Raw genomic sequence first — 27625 nt, 5'->3', positions numbered from 1 at the left:
ACTAGCTGAGGACTCATCTTCCTTTTTTGATCATGTTTATCCAATAATTTAGTCTCAGTTTGATGAATAGAAGGTTCTCAACAGCTCAATCAAGAGCTACATTCCCTCATGGAATATATTTTGAGAAGTCCTAAAACTCAGTTTGATGACTATAAGGTACTCAACAGCTCAATCAAGAGCTAGATTCCCTCGTGGAATATATTTTGAGGAGTCATAAATACGGTTGATAGCTTGACACCCTCTTAGTAGTTATTTATCTAGTCAGATTTTAGGTCTCTATGGGCTGTGGGCCTAGTGTTGGAGATCTTGGAGCCAATTTTAGGCTAGGAATACCTCTATTGCAAGTTTGTATTCCTGGATACCTTTTGGTATTCCAAATGATCTTGATCTCCATCTAAAGGTCAGCAAATCTGAGAAAAATCCGTTTGTTGTTGGTTTAATGTGAGTGTTCTTATACCACTTGTTGCCAAATTTGGTGCTATTCTTCATGGGTTCCTTTAAAGGCAATAAGCCCATCCAAGTGTTATGACTGGTATGCGGTGGACACTTTAAATTACATATTATGCTAAAGGGGTTTCAAACCCTACCACTAGGTGTAAAGCTCTTTAAAACCCAATGAAGTGCTAATATATCTTCTGATAACATTTCAAAGGGATAGGAGGCCTTCAAAAAGTAATGGTGGGACCAAATTGGTCTCAGGTTCTTTTAATGGGTTTTGAACTTAATCTAAGTCTTCTGAATTCCTCTTTCACTATTGAGGGTTGGGTTGGTAGTTCTTCACATTCGAAGCTAAGCCTAGAGAAACCCATTAGTGATGAGAACATCTTGGACATCTCATGCGACCTTTGTTGATTATTCATCAATTGAAAAGGAAGCTATGACATTATTGACTGTGAAGGTTGCCCTTGCCTCCTTGAAATGACTCTACGCGTGTTACCAATGACAGGGTATATTATTAACAAATAAAATTTCTTTTCTAAAGTGAAAATTGGGTTTATAGAGTTCAATTGCTTTTAGCTTAGTGAAAAGGTTGTTTATTTCCAATCCAATGTTATAAATTGGATGGGGAAATGGGAACATGTGATCCTGAATTATCTTGACACATTGAATGAGTAGATTAATTATCTAGGTGATCCAAGGTTCAGTAAATTTACGGTGTCCTTAAGTCAGCTAGGAGTCTTATCTTTACAACTTGTAAGAATGGATTTGCAACCAATTCTATCGACTGAAGGTTAATATCCTCAGTAAAATCAGGCAGTAGTTTTGTTACATATCTCATCGATCCCTTATAATTAAAGAGTACAACTGGTATAGGTGCTTCCATTGCAAACAGGAAAACTTTGACTTTGTGCTTACATGGATAGGACCAGAAAGCTTGCTACTCTACATGTTTTTCTTTGGACATCTGAGAAAGTGAAAACTTGTCTTTTGTCTGTATTTACTTTACTCTTTATAGAAATAAATCTTTCAACAGTTTTTTTCACTTTCTCTTGCTTCTTCTTTCCCTTTTTTTGTTTGTCCAAATGGTAAATTCATTCTTTATCTATCTTTGTATAACTGGCACATTCATTTAATGACAACTAATCTCTTGAGCCAGATGATGTATTATGTGACATGGAATACATAGAATGTCAAATGAATTACAGCTTTGATGAGACTTTTTGTGTAATTAATGTGGAACTCCTTCACAAAGCTGCGTCATTGCATAGGGCAATAGTTCTCTATGCATTCATGTGTTGGAAGGCTTCATGGTGTGTATTCTAGTGCTATTCCATTCCAAGAGTGAACTTGCTTGTAGCCAACTTCCAACAAAGAACCTTTTACTTTATTAACATTTTGTGCTACTTCTTAGTTTCCTCATGTATTCATTTTTCAAAAACCATTATTTTGCTCTTTTATTATATCTTAGAGGTTTTATATAATCTGTTCCATTGAATAAATTGCATTTTGACCTGTTAAAGTAAACATATTTTTCATATGTACATTGTTTTTCTAAAATGTTCCCAGTAATTTATCTTTGCTTTGGGAGCACTATTGATTATAAGAAGAAACTTCTGACAACTAACTACTTGGGATTACAATTCTGACAACTAACTACTGAGATTACAATTCAGGATCACCATACAGATGAGTGTCAATTTAGATCATCAGTTGCCTTTCAGAGTTAATCAAGAGGCTGAGTCTAAAAGCTTTATGATTGGCTACCGAAGTGCTTGGTTCCGTTGCAAGGTTAGATCTTGAAATAGTTTTGCATATTGGATTACAAGGTATATGTAAATGTTTTTTTTATAAGCAGCTTAAATAGTTTGATGTCCTAAGCATACATGCAGTTATATGCAATTAAGGACAATATCAAGCAAGCATTTGTCCATTTATACCACTTTAGGAGGCTTTTAAGGGAGAAGTCTTGTCTCTTGATGAAACCATCAAATACAGGAGTGAGATCTGCCACTACTGGTGGGCAGTTGGGGGACCCATATATGTCATCATCACCCACAACTTGCTAGCTGAGGTGAGAGATTGGCAGATACAACAGGCCCATGCCTACCTAGATTGGAGCACTACCTGTTGTGTTTTAGTTGCTTGGCTGATGCAAAGCAGAGCCACCCTCCTTTAGGTAGTTCTCTGTGGATGCACAAATCATTCTGTAGTTCTTAATTTAGGTTTTCTCTACCAAGGTTTTAGATACTGGTATATTAATAATTGCAATGACCTTTTTGGGCTGTTATGATCAAGGATCACCGTTTCGGGTACCATACCCGTTTCGATGATCTGGTTGGACCGGTACATACCGGTCAGTACTGACATACTGTGTAGGTACACTAGTATGTACTAGTGTTTCGTAGAGGAAGAAAAAGGAGAAGAGGAAGGGCGGCTGGAGGAAGAGGAGGAAGGAGGAAGGAGGAAGAAGAAGAAGAAAGGAAGAAGACCAGATAGTGGAGGAAGAGGGAGAGGAGGCATATCCATGAAGTGATTAGGGCACAAGTCGTACATGGAGGTGGTGTATAGCGAAACCTTGCAAGTCACGGTGAGAAGTGAAGATCGTGACTGCATGAGAAGTGAAGGCATCAGTGAGTGAGAAGTGGAGGTTGTGGTTGCATAAGAAGCGGAGGCATTGGTCATGGTGAGAAGCGGAGATCATGACTGCATGAGAAGTGAAGGCATCTGTGAGTGAGAAGTTGCGGTGAGAAGTGGAGTTTGTGGCTGCGTAAGAAGTGGAGGTGCCAGTCGCGGTGAGAAGCGGAGGTAGGTCGTAGCTGCGTGAGAAGCGGAGGTGTTAGTCATGGTGAGAAGTGGAGGTTGCGGCGATGTGCAAAGCTGCTTGAGAAGCATATTAGGGTTAGAAGTTTTATTGATTTTATCTTAAATTTGCTTTTTAATTTATTTTCTTATGAATATACTCATAATCCATATCAAATAGCTGTTGGTGGCAATGAGAAAAATAATTCATCTTTTTTTTATTACTACAAGGGCAAAATTTCTTATCACTATTTGCTTTTAAAATTTTTACACTAAAGCATGAATTTGTGAGGATAAACAGAAAAGCAATTAATAGAGTATTCAGATTCAATTAAGTAGGTTTTATTTATCATGTAATTTTGAGGATAGTGATGTCTTTCATTAGAGAAAAAACCATATATTTCTTGAAGTTCATGTACCCTAATCGAAGAGATAGGATTATATGGAACAATAATCTATGCATGAAATTATAGAACATAAACTTTCCAAACATTTGTGTGGTCTACTTATCTGATACCTAATAATCACACAAGAAAAAGCTATCAAAATACAAACTTGTATTTGTGGATTTGAGTTTTACTATGAGTAAGCTGAGTTTAGCTCTTATAGTCCTATTTGGTTATGGCTTGTTTCATCTAAGTTAATGGGCCAACTAAGTTACCTTGGTATCACATATAACTTTATGTGGATTGAGCCATTGAGGTATAGTTTGATGGATTTGCATCCAAGTCTCATTATTGTTTGCTCTGATGAGACTTGTAAGTAATATGGTGGGATGCCATGTAGGTTTATGTTACAAAGAATAACTCGATAGCATGTTGCTTTTGGACTGTATTTGATGCTTTCACAAGGATTTTAAAGGGCTCAAGGCAGATTCTGAAACATCAATATACTTCAAAGTGTTTGCCTTACATTAATCTTGCATTTTATAAGTTGAAATTGATGTATTCTGAGGGGCGTTTTTTTTTTTTTTTTTTTTTTTTTTTTTTTTTTTTTCTAATTTTGGTGTTGTGTAATTGATTAAGCAGAAAAAATTATCATCTTATATTGTACAATATTTAACGTGCTTGTAAAATAAATAGTGCTGTTAGAGGTGTTTGACCCTAAAAGGCCTATCAAGGTGTTAAGTTAGGCGCTAAAAGGCATCAAGGTTCCAAAATGCCTATCACCGCTAAGATATCATATGTCATTTATTTAACCATCTATAAGGCCTCAAAATGTTAAATTGTTCAAATTTAATAAAAAAGACAAAGCAAAAGAACATTAACATCAATAGTTCAAGAATAATTAACAAACAATATTTAACATTTTACATTACTACTAAAGCTAAAGTCAAAAAAAGAAAGTGCAAGGATTTAGGTAATATTACATGAATTAAAGATGAAGATCAAAGAATACTTGTTAACTTTAACGATAGATAATAGTGCTAGATTTGATAATCATAGTTTTGTTTGAAAAATTAAAGGTAGTGATATAAAAAAAATGTCTTAAAAAAGATGAAAATCGCTAAGAGTGTGGGACCTAGTAAGATCTCTATTGAGATTTGAAAAAGTTTAGTAGACCAAGGTAAGTAATTTATTTAACAAAATTTTGAGAATTAGAAAGATACCACATGAAGGGAGGAAGAACTTTTTAGTATTAATTTATATGAACAAGGATGACATGTTAGATTGTTCTAATTATAGAGAAATTAATATCATGAGTTACATTATGAAATTTAAAGAAAGAGTTATTGAAAATAGGATAAGATTTGAAATAAATATCTTTGAGGGCGGGTCTTGGTACCAAGGTTTGCCGTACCGAAGCGTATCGCCCGTATCGGGCGGTACGTATCGGTCCGACAGGTTATCGGTACGCGGACCGCCCGGTACCACTACAGTGCTACAGTACTATACTGTAGCACTGCTACAGTATAAAAAATAAAAAAAATATTTGGTACACCAGGGTGTACCGCTCGGTACGCCCTAATGTACCGCCTGGTACACCGGTACCGTATTGTACCGAGCCCGGGTCGAAACGCCGGTACGGTACGGTACAGCGAACCTTGTTTGGTACAATGATAAGATTGGTCCTTTATGACCTCGGAGACCAGCTTGAGTTATGAAAACATTATTTTTAAATATTTGAAGGTAAAGTTGCATACATTGATCATCCCTTAACCTTGTATTGGCAAGAACATCGTGTCTTGGGTGCATCTTTTTTATCAACAATAGAAGTTATTTATTTATTAAGACAATTAGTGAAGAAGTATAGAGAGAAAGATTTGCTTATGGCTTTTATTGATGTATAGAAAGCCTACAATGAGTTTTAAGAGATTTATTATTGTGGGATTTTTGAATAGAAAGGTGTATCCACACGTTATTAAGGAAATGTGTGATAATATAAAGTTATAAACTATAAGGAATTGTCTAGTAGTTTCCTATTAGGATAGGATTCGTATTAAGTCTATACTTTCTTCTATTGATAATGGATGGAGTTCAAGGATTGAAACTTCGTACCGTACCGAAGTTTCGAGCTTTGCTTAGTACGGTGTACTGAGCGATACGCCTAATTAGGGGTAAAATCCTCCGAAAACACCTGAAAAATAGAAAAAAAGTTAGGATAGGGTTTTTATGTTAGAAAGAAATATAGTAATAGTATAAGTTTAGCAAAATCAATGTAAATTAGGTAAGAATAGTATCATATCTTTTTCGGGCTTTGAGAAATAGCCTTGTGCAAGGTTCGTATTTCAATCTATTACAGATTGTCTTTCTATAAATATTAAAATATCTACAGAAAAATCATTTGAATTGTTAGATTATTTTGTTACAATATAAGCTTTAAAATTCAAATGAATTAAATAATCACATATGTAGATATACTTGATTGTTGATTCTACCATCAAAACGAATGACAGGCCTTCACGGGTGGTGGATCAGGGTCCTCGATCTTATGCACCTGCATACCAATATGATATGTTTGTTGGACTCAATTCTGAAATTGATCCTACGACATAGTGTATTGATACATCGTATGCTATTGGTGCATCAATATGGTGATGATCGTAGGTTGATCGTTATGAATCATATTTGTCTGAGACGGCTCTTGAGGCATGTATTGGTGAACATTAGAGCTTCTATTTCCACTACCGATCTGCTACTTCGTATCATACTGTTGCTTGGGGAAGTATGACCAACTATCATTGTACTGTTGTTAGCCGTATGATTCTCCATAATAGACGACTATGAATACGATGAGCTTCGTTCTGTGTCTACATCATGTAGGCTCTATCGCATCTGCTCAAATTCATCCATTGCCTTCCTCTTCTCCTTTCGCGTATAAACTTGACCAGTATCTTATCGAGTTTCATTATCTGAATCTTAGGTGGCATGTGTAAAATATTGCTCCTCGGTCCATGCACCACCCTTAAGTTGTGTAGACGAGACCAACGACTGTCCAGCGTCGCTGCCATCATCTGTTGAGGCACTACTGTCTGTGTTGCTGTCATGTCTTTGGACCGAGTAAGTTGTTGAATGCGATCGTGAAGGTGTCTTGTTGCTCGACTCGATTCTTTTCAACGATACGACTGATGCTACTTCCTTTCCCTTTTCCTTTGCATGCTGGGCGGACGATTGTGACTGTTGGGCGTCTGTAGTTTCTCGAGCAGTTTGACTCGATGTTGTTTGACTCTTGCCACGTTGTGATCGAGCGGGATTTTCCACCTGTTGGGGTTGTGCTTCTTCTTCTCCTTCTATTGCCTCGATGATAAAACGTGAAGGACGTTGAGGATCTCTCATCTCATCAAGTAGAGGATCCTCTTTGTTCTCTACCGCTTCGACCCACTCTAACATCGGCTCTGAATCTTCGTTGTAGAATTGGAGGTCGTTGGGATCAATATCTGGTTCCTCTGGCTCTTTATCCAGGTTAGCACATCGTAACCTTAGTCGCATGTTATAATGGACATATACCAATTTCTTTAACCGTCTATATGATAGTTTGTTGTAGACCTTCGTGTGAATCAATATAAAAGTTGATCAATTATGTTCGCAACTATTAGATGTCGCCGTTTGTGAAAGTACACGAACGGTAACCTTCCTTAATTATGGTGCATCCCCTCTAAATTGTAGCCACCACTCGATTGCAAAAAGATATAAATAATATTTTATTAGCATAACAAATAAACAAATAATTAACATAAAATATAATTGATAATCAATATGTGTAACTTTTCCTCACCAGGATCTATAGTGTAACGACATGATACGCTACAACGTCGGAGAATAAACCAACTATTTCTCGGAATAATCGACCCTCCATAACAGCATCGGTTGTATCAGTAGTGTTTGGCAAGAGTCGATATATAACATTTCGTAGTACCATTAGTAAATCATTTTACGTTTCGAGAGCATACCGGTATTGAATTGCCAAGTTTAGATAATACGCTATAAGATATAATTTTGTTAATATGATTTTTTATTATATAAAAAATAATAAATTAAATTATTCTGAATATGAATTTACTTGTATTATGGATATCTTGATCCATATAAACATCAGTTCGACGATCAATGATCCGTACGTATTGGTCGGCCTTAAAATCATCTTTCAATGCTTTCTTGACCTCCTCTCTTGCTGAAATCAACATATATTTAAGATACGACATCTTTGGACACTTGTCCATATCGACTTTACGGAGAACAATATAAAGTGGTTTCACACCTTTTATGATTTCAACCACGGTCTCTGAAAATCTAGAGGAAAGAATGGACTTTTCTATTTTCTTTCCATCGCTCAATCTTGAATATCTAGAATCAGACTACTCTAATGAGGTGACCATTGCCTTCAAGCCATGCCTTTCTTGCTGTAATAACTTTAATAAAATAAAATTGATAGCAAACTGAGTGACTCCAAGTTGGAGTATCTCACTGTTTACATACTTTTGCATTAAAGAGTGGGCCCAATGATGATTATATCTATGTAAGAGCTGCACATGGAGTCCAAAATAATATTTTTCTTTCTATCAATTACAAATCAACCTTCTTAAAATTCGCTCCATTGTCGGTTATTATATGGACAATATACTGTGGTGAGATCTCCTCTACTACGGTGCCCATCAAGTTCTCAATGTAGTCTGCATCTTGGATCTTTTCAGAAGCATTAACTAACTTATGAAACACCACCCTTCTATTGCAATAAACAAGGAAGTTGATGATACTCATTCTTGTTGGTCCTATCCAACTGTCGCACATCAGTGTCACCTCATATTCGTCCCATTGCCTCTTGAAGGATTTGATCTAATCCTTCAGTTTTGCCACCTTCTCATCTAAGTATATGTCGTGAATCACCCTCGGTGGTGGAGATTGGATTCTCATGCCAGACTTTTGAATAGATGAGACTATGCTTTGATAATATGGACCTTGAGCTATGTTGGCTAGAATTATGTGGAAATTGAACCATTTTGAAATTATCTTCCCAATATCCCGCTTCTTTTCTTTTGTATATGCATCGTCAATTCGTGTTTATTTTGTTGTTTGTGGGGGATAGGCTTACGGATCAATATCAATATCTGGTGCAGACCTCCTGCCAAGACCTCTCATAAAACCATGAAGTCCACCATGCCTCATGCTACTAGTTTGGGCTACCTGTGGAGGAGCAGTTGGCTGCCTCATGTTGGTCGACCTCTGGATTCCACTACCACTACCATGCTCCAATTGTGAGTCAGGTCATCGATGCCTCATTGCTTCATCGACTATATACCGATGCTTCAATGATGCACGAATCCCAACTGTGAGATCCGAGTCGACTTTATCGCCACGACCCTCATACTGATCATAAACTGGTTGCTACGTAGCCCTACAGTATTCTTCCTCTACTCTTGCCTTCTTTTTTAATGTATCTTCCTTGGTTTGTTGTAGCTTGTTTTGAAATAATTTATGGATCTCTGTCGGAACCTTCTTACATTTTGTAACATCGGGATACCCGTTGGCCAAATGTATCTTCACCTAAGTTATTCGTCCACCCTTGCCAATGTAGTCACAATAAATACATTGACAATGATGACGGTTCCTATCTATCTTTCGGGCATGAACCCATACATGATCATATGATTGTTCCTTTGATGCCATGATATTATCAAATTAAAATCAAATAAGCTATAAAGTATAAACATTTTGAATTGACCTAATATCGATAAAAAACCACGAGCCGCAGCATACTTTTATTAAAATATAATTAATCCTATTTTACCATCATAAATATATGAAACACATAAAAAAATATTAAATACGTTATTTTGATCCAATATACATCAAATTATGATAAAATCATCATTAAATATACTAATCACACGATTAACATAGTTAATTATTCATTAATTACTTCTCTTTTAACATTATACACATGTCAAACACCCTAATAGATATTAAAAATATTGAATTATCCTAAAATCAATCAAATTTTGATTAAATCATCATTAAAATGACTAATTGCAGCATTAAATAACTTTAATAAAACCTAATTAAACTTATTTTACCATCATAAATATGTGAAACATATAAAAGAAATATTAAATACGTAGTTTTGATTCAATATACATCAAATTATTATGAAATCATCATTAAATATACTAATCACACGATTAACATAGTTAATTACCCATTAATTACTTTTCTTTCAATACTATAAATATATTAAACATCTTAATATGTATTAAAGATATTGAATTGATCCAAAATCGATCATATTTCGATTAAATCATCATTAAAATCACTAATTACAGTATTAAATAACTTTAATAAAACTTAATTAAACATATTTTTCCATTATAAATATCTTCCAATATTTAATATGTATGAAATATAAACATTTGACCTATTAAGTGTCTAATTTTGAATTAATCAATATTTAAACACACTAAATATAATATTAAAGATCTTAATTACTCTCTAATTAAAGAAAGAGAATACATACTTCTTGATTAAAAGGTTCTTCCTCTTAATCCTCCCAAATTAGTCTCGATTCAATTCACAAATCATTATTTTGTAGAGTTTAGGAGAGTGCAAATGTGAGAAAAAAAAGAATTTAATGTAATTTAAGAGAGTGAGAGTGAAATGGAGTGAAATATGGGGGAGGATGGGTTTAAAAACCCATGAGAAATGGCTCCAATGGTCATTGTGACCGTTGGAACACTGTTACATGTTGGTAACGATCGATTTCAATCGTTACCGACCTGTGTCGGGTGATAACGGTTAAAATTTTGATTGTTACCGCCCAATATAGCCTCGTATTATCAGATACGGGTTATATTCAGTGTTTCGCCTAGTAGCGGGCGGTCGCAGACCGGTACGTACCACTTGTACCGGGCGGTATTATTCGAAATTAAAAACATAGGGATGGACCTTCGTAGTGTATAAAATTTCGCTAATACCGCCCGTACCGGGCGGTACGTATCGGTCCGTCAGCTGATCGGTACACGGACCGTTCGTTATCAGACGGAGAATATATATATATATATAATATAAATATTTTTATAAAAGGCGACGTCACCCCGCATAGGAGAGGAAAAGGCGACGTCGCCTTTTATAAAAAAAAAAATAAATAAAAAAATAAAAATAAATAAATAAATAAATAAATAAATAAATAAATAAATAAATAAATAAATAAATAAATAAATAAATATATATATATATATATATATATATATATATATATATATATATATATATATATATATCGATCGATATATTGAATGGTATATTGCTTTGTGTGCAGTATCGTACCGTACCGAGCGAACATTGAAACTCCGGTACGGTACGATATTTCAATTCTTGGTTTTAAGTTGAATTATATATCAAAACTTAAGTTATGGAGGTAATTCTTAAATTTTAAATTTTTTAGATTAAATAGGATTGAAACCGAATATATATGATGTAATTTTAATCAAGGTTTGTAATTTTGGTTTGTATTAGTGTATCGACGAATATGCCCAAAAAAAATAAAAAATAGCTCCAAAAATACTTGAAAAATAGAAAAAGTTAGATTAGGGTTTTAAGTTAGAAATAAATATAAATTTAGTATAATCTTAGCAAAAATAATCTAAATTAGGAAAGAGTAGTGACATTTTTTTTGAGCTTTGAAGAGTAGCTTTGTGGTACATTCTAGACCGTCCTTTTGTTAATATTGAATCATCTATAAATAAATTATTTGAATTGTTAGATACGAGTGAGAATGAGTTTGAGAGAGTTAAAGAGATTGAGAGAGCGATATGTGTTGAAAAAAGAGTGAGGAGGAAAGGGTTTAAAAACCCTTTCCTATTATTCAAACGGTCAATTTGATCGTTTGAAATTGGGCAATCTTAGCCCTTGATCGGTAATGGTCGAATTTCGATCGTTACCACCTAGTAGACCTCGTATCGCTCGATACAGGGTTAGGTTATAGTATCGCCCGGTAGATTGTGTACCGATCCCTTGTCGAATCGGTACATACTGCCTGTACCAAGCGGTACGCGTCGGTATTGCGAACCATGATTTTAATAATACTAGGAATAGATTGGAGGATATAATTAAGTTGGATGGACAAGAAGTTTCATTAAACAAAATGAGTATCTTGGATCAATTATTCTACAAGATTGTGAGATTGCTGAAAAATTATTCATCGAGTAAAAAGAAGATGGTTAAAATGACTAGGACATCATAAGTTTTGTATGATATGATTAAAAAGAAAAGTTTTATTAGATAGTGCTAGGAAGCAACACATAAAGAGTTTGTGTTGCTTATATTAGAATGTTGAGATGGATATGTGGAGTTATTAGGAAAGATAAGAATTTGAAATGTTCTTATTCGTGAACCTTAGAAGACTTCAATAAAAATTATAAATAAAGATTTAAATACTCTTAACTTAATTAACATAGATAATATGGAGTTTTATTAGACAGTGTTAGGAAACAACACATAAATAGTTTGTGTTGCTTATATTAGAATGTTGAGATGAATATGTGGAGTTATCAAGAAAGATAGAAATATGAAATGTTCTTATTCGTGAACCATAAAAGACTTCAATAGAGACTATAAATAAAGATTTAAATACTCTTAACTTAACTAACACAAATATCAATAGCTGATTCAAAAATAGTTGGGACTGTACGAACTTGTTATTGTACAAGAAGGCCAAATGGGGGCTATCCGAGAGAGAAAGAAGAAGAGTAGGACAGAGGGTGTATTGGACAAAGTAGAGTTGTCAAAGGAACAAGTCAAGGGAGATAAGGATAGAGAGAAGGGTGAGGGAAAGAAGCCAAGGGGTGGGAGCTGTCGAGTGTAGCAACTCTATTGGGAAAAAGAAGAGAGCAATTAGTGGAGAGTAGGGGACCATTGAGGAGGCTTGACAGGGCCGGTGACTCTGCTAGGTAGAAGCAAAGAGTGGCACTATAGAGGATGGGAGGGGAGGTTTCATTAGGGCAATGAAGGAGGAGATAGAGGGAGAGTGACAACGAGAGGGAGGGGGTTGTTATAGACATTGTTTTCAAAAGGCGCTTGGGCAAGGCGAGGCCCAAGCACCTCGCAGAACCTCCAGGCGAGGCGTTTCGATGAAGCATCGCTCGGGCACCTCGGACGAATGCTCGAGTGAAGTTGGGTTGAGGTGCGAGCTTGGTAGAATTGTTTAGCACTAGTTAGAAACTTGTTTAGCATAGGTCTCTATTAGTAGAAATCATATTGTCATTTTTATTTTTATTATTATATTTATCAATCATAATATATGTTTTCTAAATTTTAATATTTTGGAGCGTTTTGCTTCACTTGTGCAGGCGCTTAGACGAGCGCCTAGTGCCGTGGGAGTTTTGGGATCTTAGCACCTTTTGGCACCTAGTGCTTTTAAAAACATTGGATTTATAGAGGCTCGGTTGGGGGCGATGTTGGCTGAGGAGGAGAGAGCATGACAGTGGGAGGGAAGGAGAGGGGAGGGGGAAAAGCAAGGAGTGTTATTAGGAAGTCTTGGTACGGGATGACGAGGGAGGAGGAGAAAGAGGGAGAATGACAATGAGAATGAGGAAGAGGGGGAGGCACACTAATGAGATCGTGAGATAGAGAGATGCATTGCCGATTGGATAGAGGAGGATCATTGATTGGCTTACATGGACTTTGGCACGTGCCTTATGACACCACGTATGCTCACATCTTAAAAAAGTTCAATGGCACATGCTGACATGGGTCTGACCAAGGACTGACATCGGTTTGGTACCGAATACATCAAACCATGTTTTACATTATCATGCATGCCTTTTTGATGCATGCCATTCCATGGCATGTACATGTAGAACATGTACATCAAAACATGTCAACAAGGTCAGCAGAATTGGTTGCCTGCAAGATTCAGATGATAAATTGCTGCATTGTGCTATACTGCTATTCACCTCCATGATTAGTGTACGAAATAGTCTTGTTCTGATGGAAATTTTTGAAAATTCAAATCAATAGATAATTTTTCTGAATGGCCTTTGAAAGTGTGTTTCATTTAAAACTGGTGAAACTTGATCTTAATTATGAAAATCATCATGTTTACCTGTTAGGATCAAGAGCGGCACTAAGAGAGAGGGGGGTGGGGGGATTAGTGCAACGGAAAAATTGTAGCGGAAAAATTACGTCGGTTTGAAAATCTTCGTACGATAAAATCCGATTCTGACGAAAACCGTTTTGTTTTTCTTGAATGAGTAGAGAAGAGGGGATTGGATAGTTTGTAATAAAGTAAAGTTGAATGCAATAAAGAGATTAAGCAGTAAGGAATGAATACACCGAGATTTATAGTGGTTCGGTCCGGTGATTTAAAAAACGCTAGGCTCCATGGTCCAAAAACGCCTAAGGCGCTAGGCGCTCGCCCGAGCAAAATGAGGCGTTAAAAATTAATAATATTAAAATTAATAGTATTAAAATCAAAATAATAGTGTTAAACTGTATACAGTTAACAGTATATAGTATAACAGTATACTATATACTTTTAACAATATACTGTATACTGTTAACAGTATATTTTCGATTTCAAAAGAGGAGAAGCGAAAGAGAAGAGAAGAGTGTAAGGGAAGACCGAGGGTGCTGAGAAAAGCGGGAGCAGCAGCGGTAGCGGTAACGGCGATCGACGACAGTGGCAGCGGTAGCGGTAGTAGCGAGTGGGGGAGCGGCGAATGGCGACAAAGGCAGCGACAGCAGCAGCGGCTGCAGGAGCGACGAGCGGCGACAGTGGTAAAAGCGAGCAGCGGCAGTGGCAGCGAGAGCGGCAATAGTGGCAGCGGCAACAACAAGCAGCGGGAGCAGGAGCGGCGACAACGACAGCGAGCAGCGTGAACGGCGAGCACGGTTAGGGTTGGTTCGATTGAACCAACTAAAGCACCGAAGACCGAACCAGACCTAAACCGTTGGTTCGGTCGCTTGGTTTAACCCAGGCGCTCGCCCGAAGTGCCCGGGGCCTGGGCTCGGGCGAGCGCTTAGGCGGCGCCTCTTTGAAGCGCACCACCTAAAATTGAAGCGAGGCGCTTGGGCCTCGCCTTGCCTCGTCCGAGCGCCTAGGCGAGCGCCCGAGCGCCTTTTTAAATCATTGGTTCGGTCGTTGTGACCTACATCCACTTCCGATTCCTCCTCCTTTGGGGTCACCGACGTCTACCAATGGTCCTCTTTCAATAGGCGAAGACCAACCACCTCTTTACAACGCTTTCTCCTTTTCACGAGTTTAGGAGATAACCCTTACAAGTCTCACACATCTTCTTGGATGATTATAAAGCTAAAGAGAGGGAGGAGGACTCTTCTCACTTTTACAACACTTTTAACACCCCAACACTTCGAGTTTTTTTCACACTTTGATTGTACTTTGTTGCATTTTCATGCAGAAAAGGGTGGGGCATTTATAGGCCCCAGTGACTTTAAAATTGGAGCCTAGAAGTGTCTCATCCAGGGTTTTTAGGGTATTGGCGGTACCACCGCCTAACAGAGTCTCGGAGGTACCACCTGGCAATAATAACTGTCGGCGGTACCACCGCTCAGTCTGGGCAGTACCACTGCCCAGACTACCTGGGAGACCGTTCCCTGGGCGGTTCCATCGTCCACCGCCAGACAAGGTCCAGTAACCTGGTTGGGCTTTGAATCCGGCCCAAACTAATCCAATTACGGGCCTAGTTGGCCCTTAATTGAGTTAGTGGGATTACCTCCCAAACCTAACCCTAATTATGTGCTAACTACGATTTTTAAGGCATACACTAAATGAAATAAGCCCGGTAAGTCTAGGTATCTTCCGGCGATCTTCCAGCGGACTTTCAACGATCTCTCAGCAATCTTCCAGCGGACTTCCGGCAAGCTCCTGGACTTCACGACGATCTTCTTGGCGAGTTTCGACGAGCTTCTTCTCGGTCAATTCCGGCAACATTTCTGACGAACCTTCTGACTTTCGATGAACTCTCAAACTCCTAACGAAATCTCGATCTTGACTCCGGCACTTCATTTTGCTTTTTTCCTTGATCGCTATCGTAGTTAATCCTGTACACTTTTCTCAACATTTAGATTTGATCAAATAATTTACTAATTGATTTCATCATAAAAATTCGAGATTCAACAATCTCTCCCTTTTTTCTGATGATAATAAATTGATGATGGAGTTAACCTTAACTACCCCTACTATATGCCATACTTGAGAAAAGACACTCTTGAATTCAAGGCCTTTGAATTCAAGCATCAAACCGATAAGTTTTATGCATTTAAACTTATCGATATGCATATCATGATACCAATCATGATTTACCATCTCAAAATATGATACAATGTATTTCTCACAATACAAATGATGTCAAGGCATGACATCCATTCTTAAGTCTAATTTAGAATGATGATAGACAATCATCATTTTCAAGTATGATACAAATTTCAATATGAAATTTAGCAAGATTCAATTTTCGATAAAAGATGATAATTCATCATTCCGAGGCATGATATCAATTGTAAATAGCATGATAAATTACATACCTCATCATAATGATAGACATATATTATTTTGATACGAAATCAAGCATGATTTTAAGAATAAACATTTCAAGTATCCATGCCACATTACGATACATTTCAAGCATTCATGATACATTTCAATTATCTACGATGCATATGCAATACATTTTGATATGTTTCAAGTATTTGCGATTCCAATCATATTTCAAGCATTCAAGCATTTACGATAACTACTTTTGGATAAGCTAACTCTGTATGATAACTACTTTTGGATAAGCTAACATTTTTACTTTAGATGCGCAAAAGTTTTTTGGTTCTTCTTGAGATGTAGAGGTTTCTTTCTTCCTTTGCCATAAGGATAAGAAGAAGAAGAAGAAGGGTAAGGAAGGAATTTATCAAGAACTAAATTCATGAAAGGATTTGAACTAAGTCAAATGAAAATAAATGATTTTCATTGAATCAAGCTTCTAGTTCAACAAGGAGAAGGGATTCATGAAAAGGATCAAGATATCCATACAAAATCAAATCCCCATTCTTGCAAGTGATCATCACATACTAAAAATTTATAAAATTCTTCTTTCATGAGAAGAGTAAGGAAGAATTCATGGGAAAGAAATTCATGAATAAAACTTCGTAAATCAAATCCATTTCTCATTAAAAATTCGCAAGAGTGAAAACCGTTAGAGATGTATTTGTCAATGAATTCCACGAGTGAAGGGACTAAGTGTATCAAAAATCATTAAGTGATGGAGCAAGGGTATGAAGTAAATTTGATACCAAGTAAATTAATATTCCGGATTTCATGAAAGCTTTAAAAAAATTTGAGAAAGTACAACAAATTCATGCATTCGGACAATTTAACATCCCAAATTTTCTTCTAATGAAATCAAATTGTTCTTTATTTAAAGGTTTTGTAAAGATATCGACTAATTGATGTTTCGTATCAATAAACTCTAAAGATATATCATGGTTATTAACATGATCTCTTATGAAATAATGCCTAATGTCAATATGTTTAGTTATAGAGTGTTGAATTGGATTTTTTGTTAAACATATTGCACTTGTGTTATCATATTTTATGGGAATATTCTTAAGGTGAATATTGTAATCTTCTAATGTATTTTTCATCCATACAACTTGTGCACAACATGCACCAGCTGTTATATACTCAACTTCAGTTATGGATAATGCAACCGAGTTTTGTTTCTTGGAAGACCAAGAAACAAGTGCATGACCTAAGAATTGACATGTTCTGGATGTGCTTTTTCTATCTTCTCTACATACAACAAAATCCGCATCAGCATAAGCAATTAATTCAAAGTCTTCGGATTTTGGATACCATAATCCTAGATTATGGGTTCCTTTAAAATATCTAAGAATTCTATTAATGACTTTAAGATGAGATAGCTTATGATTAGATTGAAATCACAAAGTCTTACGCTAAACATGATGTCCGGTCTAGTTGCGGTAAGGTATAGTAAACTTCCTATCATACCCCTATAAATTTTTTGATCAAAACTTTCTCCACTTTTGTTTATGTCTAACTTAGTGGAGGTACTCATAGGAGTATTGATAGCTTTTGAACTATCCATATTAAACCGTTTAAGCAATTATAATGCATATTTGGTTTGACTAAGAAAAATACCATTACTAAGTTGTTTGATTTGTAAGCCTAAAAAGAAAGTTAGTTCACCCATTAAACTCATCTCAAACTCTTGACTCATACTCTTAGCAAACGATTCGCATAAGGATTCATTTGTAGAACTAAAAATAATATCATCAACATAAATTTGAATAACAAGAAAGTCATTTTCAAAATTTTTAATAAACAATGTAGTATCGACCTTACCTTTAGAGAAATTATTTTGGATAAGAAAAGAGCTAAGTCTTTCAAACCAAGCCCTCGGGGCTTGTTTTAATTTATAGAGAGCTTTAGTTAATATAAACACATGATTAGGAAAAAAAGAGTTCTAAAATCCAGGTGGTTGTTCAACATACACTTCTTCGAAAATAAAGCCATTTAAGAAAGCACTTTTAACATCAATTTGAAATAACTTAAAATAATTACTACTAGCATAGGCAAAGAGCATCCTTATGATTTCTAATCTTGCCACAAGAGCGAAGGTTTCTTCATAATCGATACCTTCTTCTTGGTTAAAACTCTTGGCCACTAATCTAGCCTTGTTTCTAACCACGATATTAAATTCATCTTGCTTGTTTCTAAAGACCAATTTAGTACCAATAACTACATGGTCATTTGGCCTCGGAACAAGCTTTTACACCTCGTTTCTCTTAAATTGGTTTAACTTTTCTTGCATTGCGATAACCCATGAATTATCTTTCAAGGCTTCGTCAATGCATTTTGGTTCAATTTGAGAAAGAAAAGTGGCGTTGACACAAAAATTTTTAAGAGAAGAATGAGTTTGAACCCCCTTTGATGTGTCTCCTATGATTAGCTCTTTAGGATGAATATCTATATACTTTTATTCCATGGGTAAGGATGTTTCGGAAGAAGATGTATCCAAGTTGCTAGTTGGAGGAGAGGGTTCATTTAAATTCAAAGCATCAAAATTAAGATCATCATCAAACTCATTTTTCTTAAATTCGGAGACTTCATTAAAGACAACATGAATAGACTCTTCTATGACTAAGATTCTTTTATTAAAGGCACGAAAGACTTTTGAAATAGAAGAATAACCAAGAAAAATGCCTTCATCGGATTTTGCATCAAACTTTCCTAAGGCATCTTTTTCATTCAAGATAAAACATTTACAACTGAAAACTTTAAAGTATGAAACATTGGGTTTTTTGTCATTTCACAATTCATAAGGATTTTTGGAATGTAATGGTCTTATTAGAATCCTATTCATGACATAGAATATTGTATTAACGGCTTCGGCTCAAAAATATTTGGGTAGGCTATATTCGTTCAACATGGTTCTTGTCATTTCTTGTAAATTTTTATTTTTTCTTTCTACTATATTTTGTTGAGGATTTCTCGGAGTAGAGAAATTATGGTTGTATTCAAGGTTCGTAATTTTGTACCGTACTGGAGTTTCGACGTTAGCTCAGTACGGTACGATATTGTATTCCGAGCGGTATATTGTTATATATATATATATATATATATATATATATATATATATATATATATATATATATATATATCTCAAGGTTCGTAATACCGTACCGGTGTTTCGACCTGGGCTCGGTACGGTATGGTACGATGTACCGAGCGGTACACCGAGGTGTATCGAGCGGTACACCTGATTTCAGTCCGTTAAACCCTCCGAAAATACCTGAAAATAAAAAAAAAGTTAGGATAGGATTTTCAAGTTACAAATAAATATAGTAATAGTATAAGTTTAGCAAAATCAATGTAAATTAGGTAAGAATAGTATCACATATCTTTTTCGGGCTTTGAGGTAGTCTTGTTCGAGGTTCGTATTTCAGCTCGTTATAGATTGAAATATCTACAAAAAAATCATTTGAATTGTTAGACTATTTTGTTACAATATAAACTTTAAGATTTAAATGAATTAAATAATCACATATGTAGATATACCTGATTGTTGATTCTACCACCAAACGAACGACGGGCCTCCACGGGTGGTGGATCGGGGTCCTCGATCCGATACATCTGCATATCAATATGATACGTTTGTTGGATCCAATCATGAAATTGATCCCATGACAGTGTATTGATACACCGTATGCCATTGATGCATCAATGTGGTGCTGATCGTAGACTGACCGTTATGAATTATATTTGTCCAAGACAGCTCTTGAGACATATATTGATGAATGTCAGAGCTTCTACTTTCGCTACTGATCTGTTGTTTTGTATCATACTGTTGTTCAGAGAAGGATAACCAACTATCACCATACTGTTGTTGCCCGTATGATTCTCCATAATACGATGACTGTGAATACGATGAGCCTCTTTTTGTGTCTATATCATGTATGCTCTGTCGCATTTGTTCATATTCATCCACTGCCTTCCCCTTCCCCTTCCCCTTCCCCTTCCGCGCATAAACTTGACCAGTACCTTGTCGAGTTCCATGATCTGAATCTTGAGTGACATGTGTAAAATATTGCTCCTCAGTCCATTCACCACCCTCAAGTTGTGTAGACGAGACTAACGACTGCCCGGCATCACCGCCATCATCTGTCGAGGTACTGCTGTCCGTGTTGCTGTCATGTCTCTAGACCAAGCGAGTTGCTGAATGTGATTGTGAAGGTGTCTCGTCGCCCGACTCGATTCTTTCCAATGATGCAACTGATGCTACTGCCTTCCCCTTTGCCTTTGCACGCTGGGCGGACGAGTGTGACCGTTCGGTGTCGGTAGTTCCTCGAGCAGTTTGACTCCTACCACGTTGTAATCGAGGGGGATTTTTCACCTGTTGAGGTTGTGCTTCTTCTATTGCCTTGGTGATAAAACGTGAAGGACGCTGATTATCTCCCGCCTCATCAAGTAGAGGATCCTCTTGGTTCTCTACTACTTCAACCCAATCTAACATTGGCTCTGAATCTTCGTTGTAGAATTGGAGGTCAATGGGATCATTATCTGGTTCCTTTGGCCTCCTTATCTAACTCAGCACATCGCAATTTTAGCCGCATGTTATAATGGACATATACTAGTTTCTTTAACCGTATGTAGGAGAGTCTGTTGCGAACCTTCGTATGAATCAATGCAAACGTTGACCAATTACGTTCACAATCACTAGATGTTGGTGTCTGTGAAAGTACACGAACGATAACTTTCCTTAAATGTGGCGCATCCCTTCCAAATTGTAGCCACCACTCGATTGCAAAAAGATATAAATAAGATTTTATTAGCACAACAAATAATTAACATTAAATATAATTGATAATCAATATGCATAACTTTTCCTCACCAGGATCCATAGTGTAACGACACGATACAGCTACAACTTCGAAGAATGAACCAATTGTTTCTCGAAATAATCGACCCTTCATAAGAGCATCGGCTGCCTCAGTAATGTTTGGCAAGAGTCGATATATAACATTTCGTAGTGTCGTTAGAAAATTATTTTGCGTTCCGAGAGCATATCGATATTGAATTGCCGGGTTTAGATAATATACTGTAAAACATAATTTTGTTAGTATGATTTTTTATTATCTAAATAATAATAAATTAAATTATTCTGAATATAAATTTATCTACATTATGGATATCTTGATCCATATGAACTTCGGTCCGACGATCAATGATTCGTACGTTTTGGTCGGCCTTAAAATCATCTTTAAATGTTTTCCTGACCTCCTCTCTTGCTGAAATCAGCATATATTTAAGATACGGCATCTGTGGACGCTTGTCCATATCGACCTTACGGAGGACAATATAAAGTGGTTCTACACCTTTTATGATTTCTGACGTAGTCTCCCAAAATCCAGAGGAAAGATTGAACTTTTCTATCTTCTTTCCATCGCTCAACTTCGAATATCTGGATTCAGACCACTCTTGTGAGGTAACCATTGCCTTCAAGCCATGCCTTTTTTGTTGTAATGATTTAATGCAATAAAATTGGTTGCAAACCGAGTAATTCCAGGTCGAAGTATCTCACTGTTTACATACTTTTGGATTAAAGCGTGGACCCAATGATGATTATATATAAACTTTGTAATTGATTGTGCTCAAGCTACACATTTCTTGACTGCATCCAACTCACCAATATCTTTCAGTATTAGATCTATGCAATGAGCTACATATGGAGTCCAAAACAAAGTTATTCTTTTTTCCATCAATTGTAAACCGACCTTTTTGAAATTTGCTCCATTGTCGGTTATTATTTGGACAACATACTGTGGTCCAATCTCCTCTACCATTAGTGTCCATCAAGCTCTCAATGTAGTTTGCATCTTGGATCTTTTCAAAAGCATTAACAGATTTATGAAACACCAACTATCACACATCAATGTCACCCTATATTCGTCCTATTGCCTCTTGAAGGATTTGATCCAATCCTTTAGTTCTGCCACCTCCTCATCTAAGTACACGCCGTAAATCTCCTTCGGTGTTGGAGGTTGGATCTCCGTGCAGACTTTTGAATAGAAGAGATCATGCTCTGATAATATGGACCGTGGGCTGTGTTGGCTGGAATTCTATGGAAGTTGAACCATTTTGAGATTGCCTTCCTAATATCCCGTTTTTTTTTTCTTTTGTGTATGCATCGTCAATTCGTGTCTGTTTCGCTGTTTGTGGGGGATAGGCTTGCGGATCAGTATCAACAATATCTGGTGCGGACCTCCTGCCAAGACCTCTTATAAAACCACGGAGTCCACCATACCTCATGCTACTAGTTCGGCCTGACTGAGAAGGAGCAGTTGGTTGCCTCATGTTGGTTGACCTCTGGATTCCACTACCACTGCCATGCTCCAATTGTGAGTCAGGTCGTCGATGCCTCATTGTTTCATCGATCGTATACTGATGCTCCAATGATGCATGAATCCCAGTTGTGAGATCCGTGTCGACTTGATCGCCGCAACCCTCATACCGATCATAAACTGGTTCCTGTGTAGCCCTATAATATTCTTCCTCAACTCTTGCCTTCTTTTTTAATGTATCTTCCTTTGCTTGTTGAAGTTTGCTTTGAAATAATTTACGGATATCCATTGGAACATTCTTGCATTTTGCAACATCAGGATACCCACCAGCCAAATGCATTTTCACCTGAGTTATTCCTCCACCCTTACCAATGTAGTCACAATAAATACATTGCCAATGATGACAATTTCTATCTATCTTTCAGGCATGAACCCATGCATCATAATGTGGCTGTTCCTTTGATGCCATGATCCTACCAAATTTAAATCAAATAAACTATAAAGTATAAACATATTAAATTGACCAAATATCGATCATAAATCACTAATCGTAACATTAAATAATTTTATTAAAACATAACTAATCATATTTTATCATCATAAATATGTTACATGCAAAAAAGAAGTATTAAAATCATTAGATACACTAATTACATGATTAACATAGTTAATTTTTCATTAATTATTTCTCTTTCAACACTATAAAAATGGCAAACACCCTAATAGGTATTAAAGATATTGAATTGACATAAAATCGAACAAATTTCGATTAAATCATCATTAAAATGACTAATCGTAGTATTAAATTACTTTAATAAAACATAATTAAACTTATTTTACCATCATATATATGTCAAACACATAAAAGAAACATTAAATGTGTAATTTTAATTCAATATGATTCAAATTATGATAAAATCATCATTTATCTACACTAATTATATGATTAACATAGTTAATTTTTTACTAATTACTTCTCTTTTAACACTATAAACATGACAAATACCCTAATAGGTATTAAAGACATTGAATTGATATAAAATTAAATAAATTTCGATTAAATCATCATTAAAATGACTAATCACAGTATTAAATAACTTTAATAAAACTTAATAAAACTTATTTTACTATCATAAATATTATTCAATATTTAATATGCATGAAACACACTAATCATAACCTTAAAGTTCTTAATTACTCTCTAATTAAAGAAAGCAAATACATACCTCTTAATTAGAAAGTTCTTCCTCTTAATCTTCCCAAATTAGCCTTGATTGAATTCACAAATCGTTGTTTTGTAGAGTTTAGGAGAGAAAAAAAAAGTTTGAGAGAGAGTTTAAGAGAGTATAATGAAATAGGAGAGAAGAATGACTTAAATAGAATGAGAAAGGGCTCCAATAATCAAATTGATCGTTGGAGCACTGTAGCACTACTATAGTGCGGTAATCGTCGAAATCGACCGTTACCGAGTTCTGCCGGGCGGTAACGGTCGAAATTTCGATCGTTACTACCCGATATTACCCCGTATCGTTCGATACAGGGTTTTTTTGAACGTACTGCTCGGTAACGAGCGATCTGCGTACCGGTATATACCGCCCGTACCGGGCGGTATAATTCGGTATTGCAGACCTTGATATATATATATATATATATATATATATATATAAGTTTATATATATTTATATATATAAGTTTATATATATTTATATATAAATATTCGTCGAAAAAGGTGATGTCGCGTCGCCTTGGGGTGACGTCGTTGAAAAAGGCGATGCGACGTCGCCTTATATATATATATATATTTCGTTCGATAACGGGTGGTTCGTGTGTCGTTCAACTGACGGACCGGTACGTACCGCCCGTACCGGGCGGTATTATTCGAAATTGCATAACTTGGTTGTATACATTAGATTCATAAAAAAAATTAAAAATTATGGTTTTGAAATTCGCCATCGTGATCACTCCGAATTGATGAAATCATAAAGTCTTTTTCATTTTAAATAAGTTTATAAAACTTAGAAAAATATCTAAAGTAATCATTTTGGTGTGCTAAGAAGTTTGTCCAAGTGTATCTACTATAATCGTCCACAATTACAAAGGCGTATTTGCTACCTCCTAGGCTTGATGTATCAATTGGTCCAAATAAATCCATATAAATAAATTGCAATGGTCCAAAGGTGCTTATTTGATTCTTTGGTTTGAAACTACCTTTTATTTGTTTTCCTAGTTGACATACATCACACACATTATATTTAACAAACTTAATGTTAGGAATACCTCTTACAAGTTCTTTGGATGAGATTTGAGAGATTAGTTTCATGTTAGCATCACCTAATCTCCTATGCCAAAGCCAAACATCGTCATTCAAAATCGAAAAACACATTTCATTACAAAGATCATCAATATCAATAGTGTATACATTATTTTGTTTAGGGCAATCATAGATGTGTTTTTGTGTGGTTGTTCAATAATACAAGCATTGGATTCAAATCTAATGACGTATCCTTTATCACATAATTGACTAATGCTCAAAAGATTATGCTTTAAGCCATCAACCAACAACACATTTTTAATCAAAAAATTGAATTTGTTACCTATAGTTCCTTTGCCAATGATTTTACCCTTGTTATCTCCGAAGGTGATATCCTTCGTCTAGGCTAGTGAGCTTAGAGAATTCAGATGGATCTCTGGTCATATGCCTTGAGCATCCACTATCAAGGTACAATCTCTTACTCCTAGCTTGTGATGGTAAACATTTCTACAAAAGAGGGTGATTTTTAGGTAACCACATGACCTTGGGTGCCTCATAAATCGATTTACTCAACTTATCATATTGCATTGAGTCATTTGAGGTTTCTTTAGGAACTCAAATCAATTTATGTGGACTATATCTCTTAAATGGACATTTATGAGCAATATGTTCGAGTTTACAACAAAAGTTGCATTTGGTGTGGGGTGATACATGCAAGGTAGGGCCTTTTACAAAGGTGGTTGGATTTTGGTGAGAGCTACTCACAAATCCGATTCCACTTCTTCTATGAAAGTGACCCTTATTGGCAAGGATCATGTTCAAGGACTTGCTACTGACTTTAAACTTTTCTAAGGTTTCTTTGAGTAGCAAGTTTTCCTTCTCAAGTGCCTCTAAGTGTTCACACTTAGTGCATGGAGGCAAAGAATGATTATCATGCTTAAGTTTTTTAAATTCAATATTTAAAAGGACATGTTCCTTTTTTAAAGAATTATACTTTTTGCTCATTATTCTACATTCATCAAATAAATCATGAAAAGCGCTTAAAAGCTTATTGAAAGATAAATTTGCATCTAATGAACACTACTTACCTCATCTTTGGTGACCATTAGTGCGTAGTTGGCGATTTCCTTGTTGCTTTGTTCTTCGTCTTCGGAATCGCTTGAATCATCCCACGTTGCTTTGAGCTCCTTCTTCTTCTTTAGTTGTTTCTTCTTCACTTGGGGATATTCGCTTTTGAAATGTCCCGGCTTCTTGCATTCGTAGCATATGACTTGTTTTTTCTTGGGTTCAACTTTATTTTTAGTGTCATTTTTAGATTTATTTCTTTTTATAAATTTTTTGAACTTTCTTGTCAAGAGTGCCAAGTCATTATCATAGTCCTCATCACTTGAATTTTCTTTTAAGTGGTCTTCATGAGTTCTTAGTGCCATATCTTTCCTTTTCTTTGAAGGTTGTTCTCAAGCTCTTCATGAGCGTTGCAAGTCATCTCATAGGTCATTAATGACTTGATAAGTTCTTCCAGAGGAAAATTATTCAAATCCTTAGTCTCTTGAATGGCCGTAACTTTAGGGTCCCAACTCTTTGGAAGGGATCTCAATATTTTATTAACAAGTTCAAAATTCGAAAAACATTTGCCAAGAGCTTTTAAACTATTGACGACATCCGTAAAACAGGTGTATATGTTAACAATAGTTTCGCTTGGCTTTATCCGAAACAATTCATAAGTATGAACTAAAAGATTTATCTTGGACTCCTTTACTCTACTAGTGCCTTCGTGAGTGATTTCGAGTGTGTGCCAAATATCAAAAGTCGTTTCACAAATAGACACTTGATTGGACTCGTTTTTATTTAAAGCGCAAAACAAGGCATTCATAGCCTTTGCATTTAAAAAGAAAGTCTTCTTCTCTAACTCATTCCAATTTTTCATTGGAAGAGAAGACTTTTGAAAGCCATTTTCCGCAATATTCCATAACTCAAAATCCATAGAAATTAGAAAAATCTTCATTCTAGTCTTCCAATAGGTGTAATCCGTCTCATTGAACATTGGTGGACGTGTTATTGAGTGACCCTCTTGGCTGTCGGCAAATGTCATCTCTCTTGAGTTTCAAACCAAAATGAGAGTGACCTCGCTCTGATACCAATTGTTAGGATCAAGAGCGGCACTAAGAGGGGGGGGGGGTGAATTAGTGTAGCGGAAAAATTATGTCGGTTTGAAAATCTTCGTATGATAAAATCTGATTCTGCGAAAACCGTTTCGTTTTTCTTGAATGAGTTGAGAAAAGGGGATTAGATAGTTTGTAATGAAGTAAAGTTGAATGCAGTAAATAGATTAAGCAATAAGGAATGAACACACTGGAATTTATAGTGGTTCGATCGTTGTGACCTACATCCACTTCCGATTCCTCCTTATTTGAGGTCCCCGACGTCCACTAATGGTCCTTCTTCAATAGGCGAAGACCAACCACCTCTTTACAACGCTTTCTCCTTTTCACGAGTTTAGGAGATAACTCTTAACCCTTACAAGCCTTACACCTCTTCTTGGATGATTACAAATCTAAAAAGAGGAAGAAGGAGGACTTTTTAAGTTTTACAACACTTTTAACACCCCAACACTTAGAGTTTTTTTTCACACTTTGATTGCACTTCGTTGTATTTTTATGTAGAAAAGGGTGAGGTGTTTATAGGCCCCAATGACTTCAAAATTGGAGCAAAAAAATATCTCATCCTGGGTTTTCGGGGTATTGGCGGTACCACCGCCTAACACTCTGACACTGGGCGGTACCACCGCCTGACAGAGTCTCGGATACTGAGCTCTGGTGGTACCACCGCTTGA

At 36.1% G+C, this 27625-nt stretch overlaps 1 protein-coding gene across 3 annotated transcripts in view; it reads left to right on the top strand.

The window, feature by feature from the left end:
- The window catches only part of LOC135584149 (uncharacterized), a 60573-nt gene that overhangs the window by 1272 nt on the left and 31676 nt on the right, over positions 1-27625 (top strand). The window contains exon 2 of one of the 3 annotated variants that reach the window (XM_009419778.3): positions 2115-2229. The exons of the other annotated variants lie outside the window; for them this stretch is intronic. Coding sequence (XP_009418053.2) covers positions 2128-2229 — 102 coding nt within the window. The 5' untranslated portion in view covers positions 2115-2127. The remainder of the gene's footprint in view (positions 1-2114; positions 2230-27625) is intronic. 3 annotated transcript variants of the gene reach the window in all.

Source organism: Musa acuminata, chromosome BXJ2-5, assembly GCF_036884655.1.
Source record: "Musa acuminata AAA Group cultivar baxijiao chromosome BXJ2-5, Cavendish_Baxijiao_AAA, whole genome shotgun sequence".
In the NCBI taxonomy this organism is placed as follows: domain Eukaryota; kingdom Viridiplantae; phylum Streptophyta; class Magnoliopsida; order Zingiberales; family Musaceae; genus Musa; species Musa acuminata.
The sequence above is the reverse complement of the archived record's forward strand: the minus strand, read 5'-3'. Positions and strand labels throughout refer to the sequence as shown.